The sequence below is a fragment of the Ambystoma mexicanum genome, chromosome 6p (genome assembly GCF_040938575.1).
Source record: "Ambystoma mexicanum isolate Mex_15411 chromosome 6p, UKY_AmexF1_1, whole genome shotgun sequence".
Classification (NCBI taxonomy): Eukaryota; Metazoa; Chordata; class Amphibia; order Caudata; family Ambystomatidae; genus Ambystoma; species Ambystoma mexicanum.
The window spans coordinates 496,425,045-496,442,839 of NC_090935.1; the positions used below are offsets into that span (position 1 = coordinate 496,425,045).

The window sequence follows — 17,795 nt, forward strand, 5'->3', positions numbered from 1 at the left end:
GCTTTAGCATTATTGACAGTGAGTGGACAATTGTTGATTAGGCTCAAACTGCTTGTAATCCCATTGCCAGAGTAATGTTAAAAGGTGGTGATCACTTAAAGTTTGTTCAATTATTGCAAATTTGATGACCTTGTGAAATATTGTTTCGGACATGAAAATATAATCAATTGATTGGATGAACCTCTTTCCCATGTGTGGTGAGGAGGGATATCTCCCAAGAACAAACTGTTCGCCATAAAAAGATTGTAATCTGCGACAAACCAAAGCCACCTCTCCCTGGTTAGGGCCTGTGGTCCTTTTTCAACTGCAAGCATTCAAGATTCAAATCCCCAACCACAATAGTATAGTTGCTGTAAAGTTTTGGTCTTGGATAACTCATTCTAAAACACTAAATTGAGCCTTATGAAAAGTGTCATCTGGAATACCAATTGGGTTGCGATATATAGGTTAATTAAAGCCATAGATTGAGTAGAGTCAGAGAGCTTGACCATTTGTATAAAGTTATTAGGTGAGGCCCACTTGTTTATGCTCAACCCTCTGCTTGTTTTTACCGTGACCAAAAGGCATGATGTAGGTCTCCCCCTTGAGGCCACCTGCGCTGGCAATAGGATAATGTCATGATCGTCCCACAAGGCGGTTACTTGTAACCAGGTCTCTTGAAGGGCCACTATATCGTATTGATTTAAAGAATGATTGGAGTCCCATTGCAAATGAGTATGTCCCCTGGTATTCCAGCTAACTAATGATGATGTGTGTATAGTGTTTTCAATTAGTGGTTATGCCTTTATAACATTTGCTTTCTCATGTTGCGCTATTTCAGTGGAGTCACAATATGAACATGAGCCGATGGGATGACATTGGAGTTCCGAGATGGGACTTTACAGTCACGGGATAACTTTCTTTCTTCAATTAAGCGCTCAGGATCATGTGCTACCAGGAAACCCATTTTGAACAACTCCATTTTAGATTTCCAAATTCAATTTAAGACTATGCCTGACTTGATCCAGTCGCACAATGGATAAATTCTGATCACAGACAAATTCAATTTGATCAATATCACTTGAGGATTTATCTTGCAAGGTGTCTACATCTCCAAAAATATTCAATATGCTCGTTCTGCATAAGTCATTTTTCAAAAAGGTGCATCTCGGCATTTCACAATAAGTGAGTGACAATTTGCAAAGGTATTCTTATGCATCCGACGACCTGATCTGGCAGTATTATTTTTGAATGCATTCCTAATTTGAGGGGAGGTTGGAATACCCTTGAGATATACTTGAAGATCGTAGACACTCTTTAGGTTGTTTTAGAACATTCATCACAACTTTTGATGTAGGACAAGTAACATTTTGTATTTGGCAAAGATCTTCTCCCACAATAGATTAGAAGGGTTGGCCATAATGGTTTGGGAGACACGGATTAAATAAGTATCTACTGCTGCTTTGATTGAGGTCATGTGATCCTGCAAGTCATTTTCTTCTGCAAGATCATTCAGTTTTTTTTTTTTTTTTTTCGCTCAGAGCTTTTTTCCGGATGCGAGGTTGATTGTATTCCAGGAGCAGGATTTCGGTTAGATTGCACCTCTGCTTCCGAGTTCTCAATCAAGTTCACAATCTTAGTAAGGGGAGCATAATTCAAAGAGCATTTTTTATGTGGAAGAGAATTTCCAATCGCCACTTTTTGACTGTCCACTGGCATACTTGGTGCCTGTGTTATTGGTGGGAGTGGGCAACAAGGGGACAGGGGCCTGTGGGTGTACCGCCGGGGGCGGAAGTTCACTTGTTGGAATTAAGGGCAAAATTTGAGACCTCCGCTGATCGAGCTGGAGAGGTCTCAGCAGTTTACGAGACGCCAAGCGGGACTTACAGGGACTTGCTCGGCTGCACGCATTCCAGGTTATATAGGCGCTCCCCCTTAATGCGTGGCTTGATGCCTTGTGGGGCACATAGTTTTCCAAGATAAGAGGAAGCACGAAGGAACTTCTTCCAGCGGAGTTCCATCTTGCATCTTCTTAATACCCCCGTGAAGAACGAAGTCAGACTGCTGTGCTAGCCTACCATTAAGAGCCACCTGATCTACTGTAGAAACCCTGCACAAAACATTAAAGGTTGCTTTTTCCAAAGCCTCTGTTAAGAACTAGTGGAAAATACCCCTTACAAAACACCACTGAATTTGTTTGTATGCCTGAAACGTATGAACAGACTTTACAGGACATACAACCTACAAGTACTGCAGCAGACTACATACATCTTGGCACAAGCAGTCCATTAAAACAGAAAAACTTATACGGTCACTTGTAATACTCCTAAGCTTGATAAATATTTCGAGAACATATGTAAGCGGTAAGAATGTCAATGTCCTTTTCATAAAAAGTTTTAGAACAGAAACACCACCAAATTTGCATTGCACACAAAAGCGCCAAACTGAAAGCAGTGGCACAAACGTGGTATCACTCCAGGCACCACTAATCAAATGAAGTAAGTAAATGCACACCCCACTCACTTTGGTTTGACAACCGAGTTAAACAGTCCATGGGGAACCGGCTAGAATTGTGATACCCTAAAGGAGAAATGCAAAAAATGACCTTTTTTAAAAATAAATGTTTAAAGTTACCTTTTCCAAGCCTCGGATCTCGGAGTCGAAACTTTTTCCACCCTCCATCATTTCTTCTTCTTCAAGAGTTCTCTCGTCGTCATAGTCATGTACCAACATATCTGCAGTAGGGTCAAAATCATGATCCTCTGAGGACAAATAGCCAACTGCAAAAAAAAATATTTTTTAAATAACAAAAAAGGGCCATATTAAAAGCAGATTGTAGAAAAATATGTAAGAAGTGTTATTTAGGGCCCAATTCACAGAGCGTTTTCCAATGGGACTGTGCCATTATAAAATGCTTCTGTGAATCAGGCCGTTAATATTCTACAGCAAACAACATTATTGGCCGTTCTATTGCTATCGTTTTTTGCTCAAGACATTTAAACTAGATTAAAAAAAAAAACCCATACTTCATTTGAATACTATAATCTGAGCTCTTTGGAAAAAAGTAACAAAATATATATTTTGACCAGGAAATGGGGGCTACTACTGGGCAAGTAATAAATCATAGAAACATGATTTACTCCATAAACTCCATTTGAAGTTCACGACAACAATTAGTGAAAAACTCTTTAAGTGACCAAAATAAAACCATTAATAAGTGGATATGTAAAAAGGGGAGAGGCAAATTTCGCAGGACAAATAGTGGATGGTTAGGCAGACAAGGCACATATGTCTGTCTTTATTGCACACAACTTTTAACACCACATGATTCATCATAGTAGCATGGATATGAAAGAACGCTCGTTGCATCTTCATCTCTCAATAGTGCAAACCAGAATATCCGCTCAATATTTTGAAAGACGCATTGGGAGCAACTTGGGATCTATATTAAACACCCTCAATATATAATGTGCACAATTAAGATCGCCTGACTCCGTCATGCAACTCACTGTCACCGTCTTATCCTCCAATTTGTTTCCCTGTGTCACATTGTCCTCGCCCCCTCACTTTCACACCAATTTGTTCCGTCAAACTGTCTCTCCTCACCTTAAAAAAAAAAGAATTAAAAAAAAGATTAGTATATTGTTTTCAAATGCAACTGGTCTATTTAAAACAAATATACAACACTAATAAGTTATCTTTCCTAATGCCTTTAAGGCGTTATTGTGTGATGAACAAATGAGCAATGCTCTAGCCAACATAACTTTCTTTGCCAGCTCCGATATGATTAACTTAATGACAGAAGGCTAAGGTTAGATTGTTGAAAACTCGCCTCCTCCAATATACGTCGCAAAACATTCATCGCGTTTCTACCATGACAATTTATATCCAGAGTACATCTGCTCAAAATAGAGCAGCTACTTTTAAACAAGTTAAAGAAAAACAATGTATAGTAAATTCGCTAGTACCTCTTTCAGTTTGGCAATACTGGGATGAGGATGGGAGAAAAAACAAAATGCAGCTACCAGACTGTTAGTGTTTTCAACATACAGAAATACACTCATCCGACCAGATCCTCAAAGGTGCAGCAACCAAGTTTCGATCTGATTAAGAGGTAAACTGTCCATGTCGGTGTTGCGAGGACACGATTACAAAAAGCGCAGGCAGTGAGTTTATGGGCGCAGCAGTCACAAAGCTCTAATACCTAAGCAAGATTCTAGCACATCCTTAATAGAAATAAAGAAAAAAAATACGAAGAAAAAACAGTCACCCTCTCGAAAACGAATAGCAACAGGGGAGCACATCGTTTTTTTTTTTAAATCAAATACGAAAAATTAAACATGTTTATGAACACAGAAAGTAGCAAAAAAGTATTGCACGAACCCCGCTAAAAGAAGGAAACCCTTTCCGCTCGGGCCAGAGAAGAGGGAAGTAAACGGGACAAACCTGGGCTGGAACTTCCAAAGGAAGCCTGCGGAAAGAGGGACAAACAGATGTTAGTGGGCAGGGCTGGGGGCAGCCGGGCACCCAGAAGCGGGCAGACGATGCAAACACCACCACCAACAGGTCCCTCCCTCCCGAAAAGCACTCGGTCCCATCCTGAGTCGTTATTAACATGTCTATAAGCCGCTGTCAGCAATAGGTGGATAGACAGAAGGGCGATATTCGGTAGTGGTGAGGCGGTATCCTTGCGCACCCCCGCCCCCTGAACTTAAGACGTCCACAATCGCACTCAACCCCACCCACCTCAAGGAGCAGCGAAGCCGATAGATTTGAAGCGCATCCCTAAAAACAATAATTGCCGGTGACTCCGTTGCAGAAGATGGGTTAGGGGCGGCTCTGTCGCCCAGCTCCCTTGGACGTAGACCAGTGGACACCGGCTGCCGCGGCCTAAACCCCCCCTCCTGCTCCGTCTCTCCCCACTGCGCACTCTGTGCCCTACCGAGCCCGACAGCCCTCGAGCTGGCAGAGGAGACCTCCCCCAATTGCCTGCTGAGTCATTCAACCCGCCCTGTGGTCCCAGGTTCTGGAGATCCCGCTTGGGAATCGGCCGCCTCAGCTGATTTTTTCTCCTCACCTCCGCCATATTGGTACCTCTAAGCGAACGAGCAAGCAACTTGGGCAAGTACCCGGATGCAACCGCGCAGCCAATCAGTGAGCGTCGCACGAGAAGGTGTCCGGCGGCTGGATGGAGAAGTGCAACGGGGTGGGGGGCAGAGGGGGCGCAGTCTAGGGATCCTCACACCTCCGCCCGGACCCGCCCCTCCGCCTAGGCTTGACTGGGGGCTGAGCAGGGTCCTTGGCAGCAGGTTAAGTGGGAGTCGCCGGCCATGAGCCTGGCCTTTCAGGACACGCACACACCTCTTCCATCCTAGACCATAACAGTGCAAACACACAGACGTCGGGAACAGTGGCAGCTTCCCATGGGGGGAATGCACCGTACAAAGATGATCGCTCTAAGACAGGAGTGCACAACTGATTTTGGCAGAGGGCCGCATATACCCTACATGCTGCCTATAGTGGGCCGAAAAATAAACGCGGTAGGCGGGGGAGTGGCAGGAGTGTTTTTCAACCCTCCATTTTTATTAAACACATGGAAAAATAATACATTTTTAGGTGTGCCGGTCTTTATTCAAACGTACATTTTGTACTACAGATTTTCAATTTTTATAATTCATTTCTTTCGTAATGATATATTGGCAATAGTGGACAAAGTAGACAAATCATTCAGGAGAAAAAACACTGCGCTCAAACAGTTCACGCATTATGCTGCTTTAGATTTGCAAGGCACAAGCTGCTATTTGGACTGCTATACTTTGCTGTTTGAGTTGGCCATACTCTTGTGGCTATGGCCTTAGTTGAGTCAGGTTTCCACAAAAGGCAAAGGAGGTACATCTCTTAACTGTGCATGTTTTAGCTTTATGATTGGGTTCACTCTTGAGTGTGACACTAAGCCCCATTGCCCCAACCAAACACTATGCCCCATGGCCGCAAACCCGCAACTAAAAACTGTGCCCCATGGCCCGCACCCGCTCACTATGCTCCATGGCCAACACCCCCCAACCAAACTCTGCCACATGGCCCCTATCCCCAAACGAACACTATGCCCCATGGCTCCCTCACCCAACCAAAAACTGTGCCCCATGGCCTGCACCCCCACACTATGCCCCATAGCCACCACCCCCAACCAAACACTATGCTCCCTGGCCACAATCCCACAACTAAAAACTGTGCCTCATGGCCTGCGCATTATGCCCCATGGCCACCATCCCCAACCAAACAATATGCCCCACACACCCCCAAACAACAGAGTGACCAGTGGAGTGCATCAGTGCAAGAGCCTTTTCACAAAGACTGAGCTATATAGCATTGGCATCAACAAATGAAACTGTCTGCATCCCAGTTTCACTACAAAGTGTGTGATCCTGGGCAAATAATTTAATCGTACTGCGCCCTTATGTGCAGTGATTCACTTCATAGCATATGTTAACAAATCATGCTGTTATAAAAAAAACATCCCAATGACTATAGTTGCTGCGTATATAATAATAGTGCAATTTAGGTATTTTGCACCACAAGGTTATTTGCCACTTGGCTTACTTATGGTGACCTATTCTAAAGTCACTTTCATTGTACCTCCAAGTACCAAAAACTGATGATGCTCCCTGCAATGTGATTTTCTGTTAAGTCACTTCTGTTGGTGCAATCCATATGCAAGCAGATATATCTATCAATTTTCACCAGAGCTTATGCAATTAACCCATCCTTCAATATACATAGAGTCAAACAACATAATGTTGGTGGCAAGCCATTTACAGCACAAGGTCTTCTGGACCTCAAATAGTTATTTCTTGTTATTTTCTTTTTAAATGTTAGAATAAGATTTCTGGAGAAATGTATACGTTTCCTCTACTTTGATCATTTAATGATCATCAAATATGTTTTCTGACCACTCTTTATTTGTATTACAAGTGCGCACTTTATGACAAAACGCCTATTCTTTGATGTCGTTTTTGCCAAAATATGAGCAGTAATGCGCTCTGACCAGCACCCGTTGCACTGCAGCTAGTGTGGCAAGGCTGAAATGCTTTCCGGGAACAATCCATGTCACGCCAGCTGCAGTGCTGGCCCTCTGGGAGCACATGCCCTACGTGACTCACTGAGTCACATGGTAAATGCAGTCTGCCAATAGAGGGGCAGCATTTCCAGGCCCGACAAGTAAAAAAAAAAAAAGACTTTCCTAACGGAGGACGGCCATAGCTGCTTGCGGGCCGCCCTTCATTAGGAAAGTCTTTTACCCTGGCGGGCAGGGAAAATCAACATGCTGGGCCGCACCTGGCCCGCGGGCCGCATGTGTGCACCCATACTCTAAGGGAAAAAGGACAAGCGCCCACACGAATGTCAATTTCTAGGTGTCAAATCCATTATTGCGCATTAAAAGGGTCGGTTTGTTGATAGGTATATTGTACAACCGCAGAATTTGTGTAGCTCTTAACATTTTCTTAGGTGCGAACTAGAGATTGTGTTTTGGCCCCCGTTCGTCTTTTCTTTCAACTGGCTGGCTCCAATGGGATACAAACTCTCAAGTCTAGGATGTTAATATCCAAGCGTTTTGTCTAACGCTGATATTCAATGAACTGTTTGATGTATGGGAACCGATTCCAGAGATGATGTTAGTGTATTTGTATTTTTATTGTTTTATATAGCGCCTTAATCCAGGGCGCTTTACAGTTAACAACAAGTAACAAATAAAACATGGAACAGTAGAAGCAAAACAGTAAACATGAATCAAACCATAAAATCGGCATTTAGAACAATTTGCAAGTAAGAAGGGAGAGGAAGAGGGTAGGGCAGGATCGAGAGGGAGAGAGGCTGTGAAGTGAGCAACAAAAGAGGAGATCATAAGAGAGATGGGACAGATAAAGATAAGGAGAACAGAGAGAGGATAATAGAAGGAGGGAGGAGATAGAGAGAGGCGGAAGGTATCAGGGAGGGGACTGAAGAAGTTCTTTCAATCAGGAACAGAAAGAGGAGGAGGTGGGGGAGGAGCAGATAGAGAGAGGTAGGGAGTTCCAGTGTAAGGGGGCAAGAAGCTGAAAGGAGCGGAAACGAGAAGAGGCACATGGTGATGGGGGAACAGAAAGTAAGAAGAGATCAGCACAACGAAGGGAGCAGGCGGGGGCATAGAACGAGAGGAGAGAAGAGAGGTAAGGAGGAGCAAGGTCATGATGAGATTTAAAGACAAGACAAAGGAAGTGAAATTTAAGATGGCCATGCCAATTGGCATTGGCCAAACCTGCCTACATTTCAAAATCAAAACCATGAGATGTCTCCTTTTTAAAATTTTGTTTTTATTACTGTGCATATGGCAACAAGTGACTTGCACACATTTACATTTCAACTGACAATTTAACATACATACTCACATCTTATTTTAAAATATGTCTAAAAGGAATCTACAAATTCATATATCTAATGTAGTTCCATTTCTACGTAATAAAAGTCAACTCTTTTAATATCTCCATAACTTCAATCTTTCATGGTCTGCAATGAGGCGTTCTCAAGAAGAATCGCTTGTAAGCCACGCGTTATGGTCTACAACTGACCCAATCGTTTTTCACAAAGTTCTCTTGTTCCTTTGCATAATATTAAGATGTGATGTAACAATGGAGATACATTTTCCATACGAAGGTTGCAAGGAGTGGGAACGAGTTGCTTGCCTCTTGCAGAATGAATTTCCCCTGTTTTTAGTATATTCAATCTTATTCTTAAGAAATCCATTCTCATTTTTGGGTCTGGAAACTGCGTTAAGTAATTTGGAAGAAAATGTTTTGGGTTGTAAAAAAAATGGAGTGATTTGTATAGCCTATAAGTTCTCATTTTCGCAATGGTTTCAATCCAGTCTGCGCAAGACAAAGTTAACTTGACACCCATTGGATTTTCTGCTAAGTCGATTATTGTCCGATTACAGTTGTCCAATAAACTCAATGCATATTTCTCAAATGTCATTAAGTATCTGTTTCGTCTATTACACATCTAATTCAAAAGGTTTTCTGTAGAGGTTCGTATGGCTCTGAACAAAGTTGTGATTTTCACATCAAGATTTATATTTAGAGATTCTAAACCGAGTTTGTATATAAGTGTAGCCGTTGGATAGCTCAACAGAAGATGGAGAACATGTTTCCATATTTTCCCTTCTACACACACCCAATTTATCTCTTGTGGTCTGGGATTTGTGTCATAACCATAAAGTAGTGACGGTACAGTCTTTGCTTTATAGAAGTTCAGCAGAAGGCGGATTGAGAACTTTCGATGGGTTGTGAGTATTTTTTTCATCTGAGTTCTGAGAAGGATGAGTTTCAATTCAAGGTCTTCCTCATGAGTACTTCTGCAGGCACTGATTTAATTTTGATGCCCAGATAAATAAGTTAATCAACCTGTCTAATCTGTTGTTTCTGCATGAACCATCTATAATTTATCTTTTGTACTCCATGATTTTTAAATACCAAGATTTGAGATTTTTCAGGATTAACCTGTAAATCGTTCTCTGCATAGGTCCCAAACGCATTCAGTAGTTGCTGGAATCCTTTCGGTGTGTAGTCTAGCAGGACAATATCATCTGCGTATGCGATCAACCTTATGGGTTCAGAACCAATTTTAGGGCTTTCTAGAGATTCATTGGCTAGGGCTTTGTTGAGATCTGCTAAATAGAGGATTAATAGACTTGCTGCCAGGATGCAGCCTTGTCTTACTCCTCTTTTAGTAGCTATCTCATCTGATAGAGTGCCTTAGGCATTCAATTTGAGCTGAATCATGGTTTCTCCTTAAAGGCTTATTATAATTACGAGGAGACTTTCTGGGATTCCCCATGTGGCAAGCTTTGTCCGGAGACATTCTCTGTTAATAGTGTCGAACGCTCTGGACAAATCAAGCCATGCACCATAGAGAGGGCGGTTGTCCTTTTGATGGGATGAGTTGGAGATCACAGCCATAATTATCCGATTAGTTGAAGTGGAAAGTCCCTTACGAAAACCAGTCTGACATTTATCTAATATGTTCTTTTGCAGAATCCAGTCTTCAAGATTCTTTACAACCATTGAGGCAAACATTTTTGCATGTATATCAAGAAGGGCAATCAGGCGATAATTGGAGGGGTCTTCACGATTACCCTTCTTGTGTATAGGAACAACAATTGCTTTTTTCCAGGATTCAGGGACCTTTCTAGCAGCAAGCACTACTTTAAAAACCAGGGTTAAAACAGTGACCCATAGTTCAACATTCGCTTTCATAATAGCATTGGTGAGGCCATTTAAACCAAGTGCTTTGGATGATGATGCTTTTTTAATCATTGCTTCTACTAGGTCACTGTCCCAATCCAAGTACCATTCTACATCAGGTTTTGTAAATGTGTGTGTCTCTAACTTACGTTTAAAGATTTCACCAAAGTACCAGCTGTCATTATTGATTGTACTACCCTGTGCCTGTGATGATGTTTGCTTCATATTGTTTATTAAAGTCCAGAAATTACAGGATTTTTTTTATTCTGGGGTAGGCAACAATTCCTCACCATCTGTTTGCATGTGTTGGTATCTATGTGCTCTGGACCAGTGTCTACAGCTGTTTCTCAATTCATTTTTTCCTAATGTGCATTCTGCATTGGACATACCAGAATATTTGAGATTAGATATCGCCTTTCTAAGTTGTTTTACTTTAACCATGTTATTTCATCAAACCTTTGATTGTGATTTTATGGCTTATTTAGATTTAGCGGAGTGAGCTGATCTACTTCCCAGATAAAGTTTATAAACTTAGAGGGTTTGCATCTTTCTTTCAATGATTCATCTGAACTTTTGTTGATTATTCTGTATAGTTTGTCGTTCGGGAGCTTGCCATTCCGTTTAAATATTTGTACCTTATTTTTGTTATTCTTTATCGTCAACTCAGTGTTATATTTCAAAGTGTTAGTTTATTTTCAGGGTTGCTGCTAATGTTTTATGATCACTTGTTCCACCAGATAGCATCTCCAAATTTTCACAGCGCTCAAATAGGTCTGGAGATAGAAACAAATAGTCTAGAGTCGAAACGCTTGTGCCGCGTGACCAGGTGGGAACTTTGAAATGTCACCCTTGACACTTCCATTAGCTATTCTTAAATTCCACCTGTGAAACAATTTGCTCCATTATCTATTGTTTTTTTTTACTATAGGCAGGTGTATTCTTAGCATTTGGATTCAGGCATTGGGCGTTAAGATCACCCAGGATTAAAATACCTGCATCTTCATTCCCGCTTTTTGTGTTGCAAAGTAAATCAGATAATGCTGCTAGAAAGCAGGTTAGGTTTGAAGTCGCAGGGTTCCAGTAGACATTAATGACCACAATGTCCAAAAAAATGTCAGAGGTTTACATTTTTGGGTTGGCTGCAAGGAGGCCTTAATTTCCGGTTGGAATTGGCTCTAATAAATCGCAGGCATCAAGTTGAGCTGATATCATCAAGTCTCCTGCGTGATGGCCGTATTCTCCTCTTATTGCTAGTTGTTCCATAGTTCTAAAACCATCTATATTTACACATTATAATTGCCATGTTTCTTGGTAGAGAGTTATGTCATAATTGCCATACATTTCTTCGCACATGGCGTTTGTCTTAAATGACCTAGAACCCTTTGTATTCCAACCCAAGATCTTGAATTCATCCTTTACTAAAGCAAATCTTTGTTTTCCTTCATTTTCTCTAGACAAAATTCATGATTTCCGATACAATTTCCCACATTACTGATTTCGATTTCATTAGTGTGTCATCTTTTGCAAGGTCACTTGAATTAGATTTTCTTTCCGTATTTGTTAAAGTAGTTGCCTTTGGCTTGCGGAACTGGGCTCTCACTTCTATTTAGGTTCTTTATGGACTGGGAAAGTTCTTGTGCTGCAATAGGAATGCTTGAAATAGTTAAACCTACATTTCTTAATTCATCAGCTTGTTGCAGCAGTGCTTTCGCGCACACGTTCGATTTCAGTCTGATTACAGCTATGCAAGTACAGTTCGGTTCTGGGAACCTCACCCATTTCATTTTGTTTGACGAGAATAAGTAAAGGTCTGGAATTTTCTTGGTGAGCATCAATATATTGCTCCTATTGAGAGATTTAAAGTCTCGACCACGGCTGAAATGATGAAGCCATAGTCTGGGGATGGCAAAAGTTGGTAACGGTGGAAGAGATGTTGACATTTTTTCAGAGTTTTTATTATCTAGCTTTTTATGAAATACAGGGGAGCTATTCCACATATGCTGGATTAATTGCCATCTGATTTGACAATATCAGTGTTAAAGAGTCATTTCTCATTGCTATTTTGCTTTGCTCTTCTGCTCTCAGCAAATTGTTAGCTGATACTTCTGTCAGTTACTGGACTTAGTAGAAATAAAGGTTCAATTTTTTGTAGGGGCCGGAAAGCTAAGGCTTTTGTTTTCCTGTCTCATTTATTTGTAATTCTACGTCCTTGGGTGCTATAATATCTCAATTTGAAACCATTTTAGCTGAGGTTGTTTCATATTGAACATCATTGTGTTGGTATTTTTTACAAATTCTAAAATATGGTTTCAAGCAGTGCCCCAGATAAGCTTTTGGAGGTGAGAGTATTTTACTCTCTATTTTTAAACTTTGAGAGTAAATGTGATTTTAAGAGAGTAAAAATGACTTTTCTCCTTTGCAAGAGAGTAAAATGTATGCAACAACCAGGCCACATGTGCAAAAACTGTATGGAAATCATTAATATGCGGCAGCTTTCTGCATTGTGACAGAATACACCTTTCATTATTTCTGGCCATTTGATCTCTCCTGTATAGCAGAGCTAGTCGCAGAGGTAGGAGCAGTCTGTGCAGTCGCTACCTCCACAAGCTCCAGTTTCCTGTTACTTTTTCTGAAGTCTGCTTTCCAGTTCTATTGACTTTTGTGGGAGGACCCATTAAAAATCACCTCAGGCTGCGGAGCTAGTCGCAGAGGTAGGAGCAGTCTGTGCAGTCCGTGCCAGGACTTGCCAGACATGCCTCCCCACTCAGTGACTAAAATACCAGATGAACTACTATGGGAAGGAGAGGGGGATAAAAGAACCCTACGGAGCTCCAAACCACGATTGAGTAAAATGGATCCACAAACGAGCCCAACTTCTGAAAGAAGCCGTCGGCAGTTGGCCCCACCAAAACTCTGCAAACAACTTTTGGCACAGAGAGACAGTGAGAGGGCCACACTGGCTCTGCCTCTACAAGTGAGCGTAGCGTTGGCTGCAGTGCCGGCTAACGCCAATTACATACATACGGTGCAGCTTACAGAAAACACTGTAGCAACTCAGGCACTACAACACCCTGAAGTAACCCAGATCGAGGGCCATTGCGACGCGGAAACAATCTCCCCCATGAAAGACCTCCGGCTGACTCAGGCGGCTGACATGTGCACAACTCTGGGGGCCGGAGAGCTCATGGAGGTGAGGACACCAGAAGCCGCCTCTTCGGCTACTACCGAGGGAAGTGCTGAGACCTGCGGCGGAACCAGAGACCAGGCCCAAGACACTACCTCAGCCTCTCCACCCGATACAAACAGAGCAAAGACCAACAAAACAGTGGAGTGCCCCCAGTACAACAGGAAGAACCCGGAAGAATCAGCAATGAACATGGAGACTTCCCCGCCTACCTGCCCTTCATCTCACGGCGCCCAGGATCGAAATGACAACACCCCCACCTGCGGAGTACAGCTGACAGCGATTGCCGAGCAACACAGTGAGGCATCTTCAAGGGGCGGGGTGTCAGCCGGCAAAAGGGGTCACAGGAATGGATGCGTCCTCCCGTAGGACTCGCAAATCGAGCGAGTTCCTCTGCAGGAGGACGCCGGTACTACGAGCCTGACCACTCCACACAATCCACAGCCTGAGAGTGCCATGAGTGAGCAACAGAGCTCACAGGAAGCAGAGGCGAGTGCCCAAGAAGGGGAGCCAAACCCAGCAACAGACAACTCAAACAAGCATCCACCAAGTGATTATCAGCACCCAAATTTGCGTGACACTCTCAACCTAGGTGCAAGTGAGCCAAACTCAGCAACAGACAACTCAAACAAGCATCCACCAAGTGATTATCAGTGCCCAAATTTGCGTGACACTCACAACCTAGGTGCAGAGATTTTAGAGGCAATAAAGGAGCCCCCACCAGCTATAAAAATTAGGAAAACAAGCAACTGTACTGATTTTCCAAATGGAGCTGCAGCAGCACCAAAGGAAACGGCAGTGCAATCTGCTAAGAAGCAAGAGAGCAGGGACACAAATGAGAATCCTCACGCAGAGCCAGAAGATCCTGCCAGCCTAACCAGAGAAGACAGCGCACAATCGAAGGAACTACATCCTAACATCCAAACGGAAGTAAACAGACCAAACGACTCTGAACATAATCAGGCAATGACATCACCAGAGAGACCACCGAGGGAAAATCCACCGCTATTGGACGGAGCAGCGGAATGACCAAACATAAGTGTGAGGCCCTCATGTCTAGCCTCAGGTGTCACCCACACCCATTACCCCGCAATAAACCAACCAAAAATGAAGCCTATCAGCAGTTTCCACCAGCAGGCAGATGGAAAAGAAACTGACAAACCATCAGCACCATCATGTAGGAACAACCGAAACCCCTGAATTGAACTGTCTCCTCCACGTGGAGGAAACCAATCTACCCCGCCAAGCACAGCTCAGAGGCGCCAGAGCCTGGGCAACCAATGGCGCCCATGCAAAAAGACACTCCAACGAAAAAAAACTGGTATGACAACTATCATGTCGGCTATTACAATTGCGCTGGCCCCCTTCTGCAAGCTATACAAGACCATAAATGACAACTTAAAAGACCATACAACGATCATAGCGATGATGCATACAAAATTAATATACCTAGAAGGATACATCCAGGCGATGGAAAGAAAGCAATTCATTTCTGATACTGATCCATCCAGATCTCAGACAATGATTCAGGAGCAAAACGAAATGACAAAGAACAAGGTAACAAAAAAGGAAAACTTACAACGTTAACACAAAGTACTTGTCATGATCACTGCTTCCAAGGAGTCAGGACCAGCCCAACGTCCTTGGAAGCAGGCCCCTAACCCTGATCCTAGGCACCAGCCGGTCCCCACAGGGACCTTTTGGACCTTGTCTTGGCGCCGGTGGCACCAGGCTCATCAGAAGCATCGGTCCCGACACTGGAAGCGCCGGGCTCATCATTGGTGTGAAGGTGCTTGGGTGGACCTACCTGTGGCAGACCATGCTGCTTACTTACCAGACTCTTAGAAGTCCTCGGTGAACTGGGACTACTTTCTTACCTGGGTGGGGCAGCTCCACTCCCTGGATACAGCACTGGAACTCTTCTGGAAGCAGGAACTCTTTTCTTACCTAGGCGGGGCCGTGGAAGGAGACACCTCATCACTCCTAGGCTATTTAAACCACACCCGATTGATGAAATGTGCTTCGCGTTATTCTGCATCTGCAGCAGAACGCTCACCAAGTCTGTTCCAGCCTTTCTTCTTTGGATCCTGAACCTGCAAGAATTATACTTACCATTCCTGTACCCGATCAACATCAGCACCTGCAAAAGACCAGAAACAACAGGTTAGCAGAACGAACTTTAACACGTAGTGTTTACTTACCTGATCCATCGGCAGCGGCCGTGTCTCACGCTGCACCTTCGCCTGCAAAGATAAACAGCATTATCATACTTACTGGCACGCTGTGCATTCCGGCTTCTTCACGCTGCATCTTCACCTGCAAAGATAAACAGCATTATCATACTTACTGGCACGCTGTGCATTCCGGCTTCTTCACGCTGCATCTTCACCTGCCAAGATAAACAGCATTATTCTACTTACCGGCACGCTGTGCATTCCGGATTCTTCACGCTGCATCTTCACCTGCAAAGTTAAACAGCAGTGTTACACTTACCGGCACGCGGCGAATTCCGGAGTTCTTCATTCTGCATCGTCGCCTGCAAAGACAAAGAAAGAGACAGTAAGAGCGCTTGCCATACTTACGCAATACCAGGCGCTTCTCCGCCACGCATAAAAAGACTATAAAGAGTAAAGGTGTCCAGAAACATACCGGTCGTGCAGACAACGATGGTACCCATCCTCTGAAGTCAAGAGGCCAACGTTTCACCAGTGAAGGAACTGGCAACGGCACCTTGCACTAGACGCAGATGGAGAGCCCAGCATTCACCTATCTAAGGTGAGCACGTTGATCTGGGAGGGGGGCTCAACAGTCAGGCTGAGAGGAGAGAGATAGGGACATTCACAACCCAGACCTTTAACCCCCATATTATTTCACCTGCAGAAACCTCACCCTTCGAGTCCGACACACAGTGCGGAGAGGTTCGACCCCAGAAGCCAACCGAATCCTGCACATCACGTTTCGTGTTACAGACACCTTCCTGCCAAGACCCGCGCCTCCGTGGGAATCAGGTGAGCGTTACAGAACGCGAAGCCCACCACAAAACTCCTACCCAGGCGCAATGGAAACCTCAGATACTGATCAACTAGCCCAGTTGCTCGGGGAATTAAGAGCAGAAGTACATGCAGCTCGCCAGGAAACGAGCTCTCTAAGAAGAGAACTGATAATTTCTAAGGAGCGAACAGAGGACCTTGCTAGGCAGTTGTTGCAAACGCAGGCAGGACAGACACCTTGCCCGTTCCAGGAGGGAGTTATCCTTCTGCATCAGCTTCAAATCCAGTGCAAATTAATCTGCCCGGTAATGTGCCCTTGGCTCCGCCCGAACGATTTGCTGGTGATCCAAAGAAATTCGCAGTGTTCATCAACCAGTGCCGCCTGCACTTCTTATGTCGACTAGCTGCATTCCCTACAGACCAGGCCAAGGTGGCTTTCGTGCTTTCTTATCTCAGTGGCAGCGCTGCAGATTGGTCGATCCCTTTAGTCACCCAGGATGATCCGGTTTTACACGATTTTCAAGCCTTCCAGTCCAGCATGGAGAAACTGTTCGCAAGACATGCACAAGGGCAGGCCTTGGACAATGAACTTCTCTCATTACGACAGGGTAACCAAGACCTCTTGACTTATATAGCCTCTTTCAATAGTCTCATAGTGGAAACACAATGGCCCGAGGAAAAGAGAATAACGCTTTCCTACAGAGGCCTGCGTGGAGAGCTCAAGGATGTGCTAGCGCAAGTTGTGAATCCTCCACAAGAATGTTCGGACTATATTGACTTAGTTGTCCAACTGGACCATAGACTACAGAACAGGAAGGCAGATCGTTCCAGATTTGATACCCGAGTGTTTTCTAAACCACAGACCTCGAATAAGGGAGCTGACACTGTGGAACCCATGCAAATAGGGGGCATGAGAGGACCTTTAACCCAGAAAGAGCGGGAAAGAAGAAGGCAGCTGCAATTATGCCTCTATTGCGGTAATTCAGGACACTTTCTTCGGGACTGTCCCGTGAAACCAGCTAAGAAGACTGTAGGAGCCGCGGATACCTGTACCACAAATTCTGAGCAGGGAAACAACCTCGCCCGACAAGAGTAGAGGTCCTCTTGCCGAGCGTTAAGATCTGTCCCGTGACCTCGCATTTCGTGATACCCATGGTCCTCATTAGTCCTGAACGTCCGAATCGTTTGCATGCAATTGAAGCTTACATTGACAGCGGAGCAATCGGTAATTATGTGGACCGTGAAATGGTATCAAGGATGAATCTACCCCTTGTCCCTAAGGCAGTAAAAGACGTCATCACTACTGTGGATGGCACGGAGATAGCCTCCGGACCAGTAACGCATGCCACCCAAGAAGTGACGTTG

At 43.9% G+C, this 17,795-nt stretch overlaps 1 protein-coding gene across 4 annotated transcripts in view; it reads right to left on the reverse strand.

Moving 5' to 3' along the window:
- The window catches only part of MIER3 (MIER family member 3), a 465,034-nt gene extending 459,872 nt beyond the window's left edge, over positions 1-5,162 (reverse strand). For 2 of the 4 annotated variants that reach the window (XM_069627312.1, XM_069627309.1), the window contains exons 1-4: positions 5,057-5,162; positions 4,363-4,450; positions 3,489-3,585; positions 2,614-2,759 (exon numbers count right to left, since the gene is read on the reverse strand). In XM_069627312.1, coding sequence (XP_069483413.1) covers positions 2,614-2,712 — 99 coding nt within the window. In that variant the 5' untranslated portion in view covers positions 2,713-2,759; positions 3,489-3,585; positions 4,363-4,450; positions 5,057-5,162. Of the gene's footprint in view, positions 1-2,613; positions 2,760-3,488; positions 3,586-4,362; positions 4,451-4,725; positions 4,910-5,056 lie in introns of those variants that run through there. The other 2 variants (XM_069627311.1, XM_069627310.1) reach the window with 2 other exon arrangements.
- Positions 5,163-17,795: the final 12,633 nt, after the last annotated feature.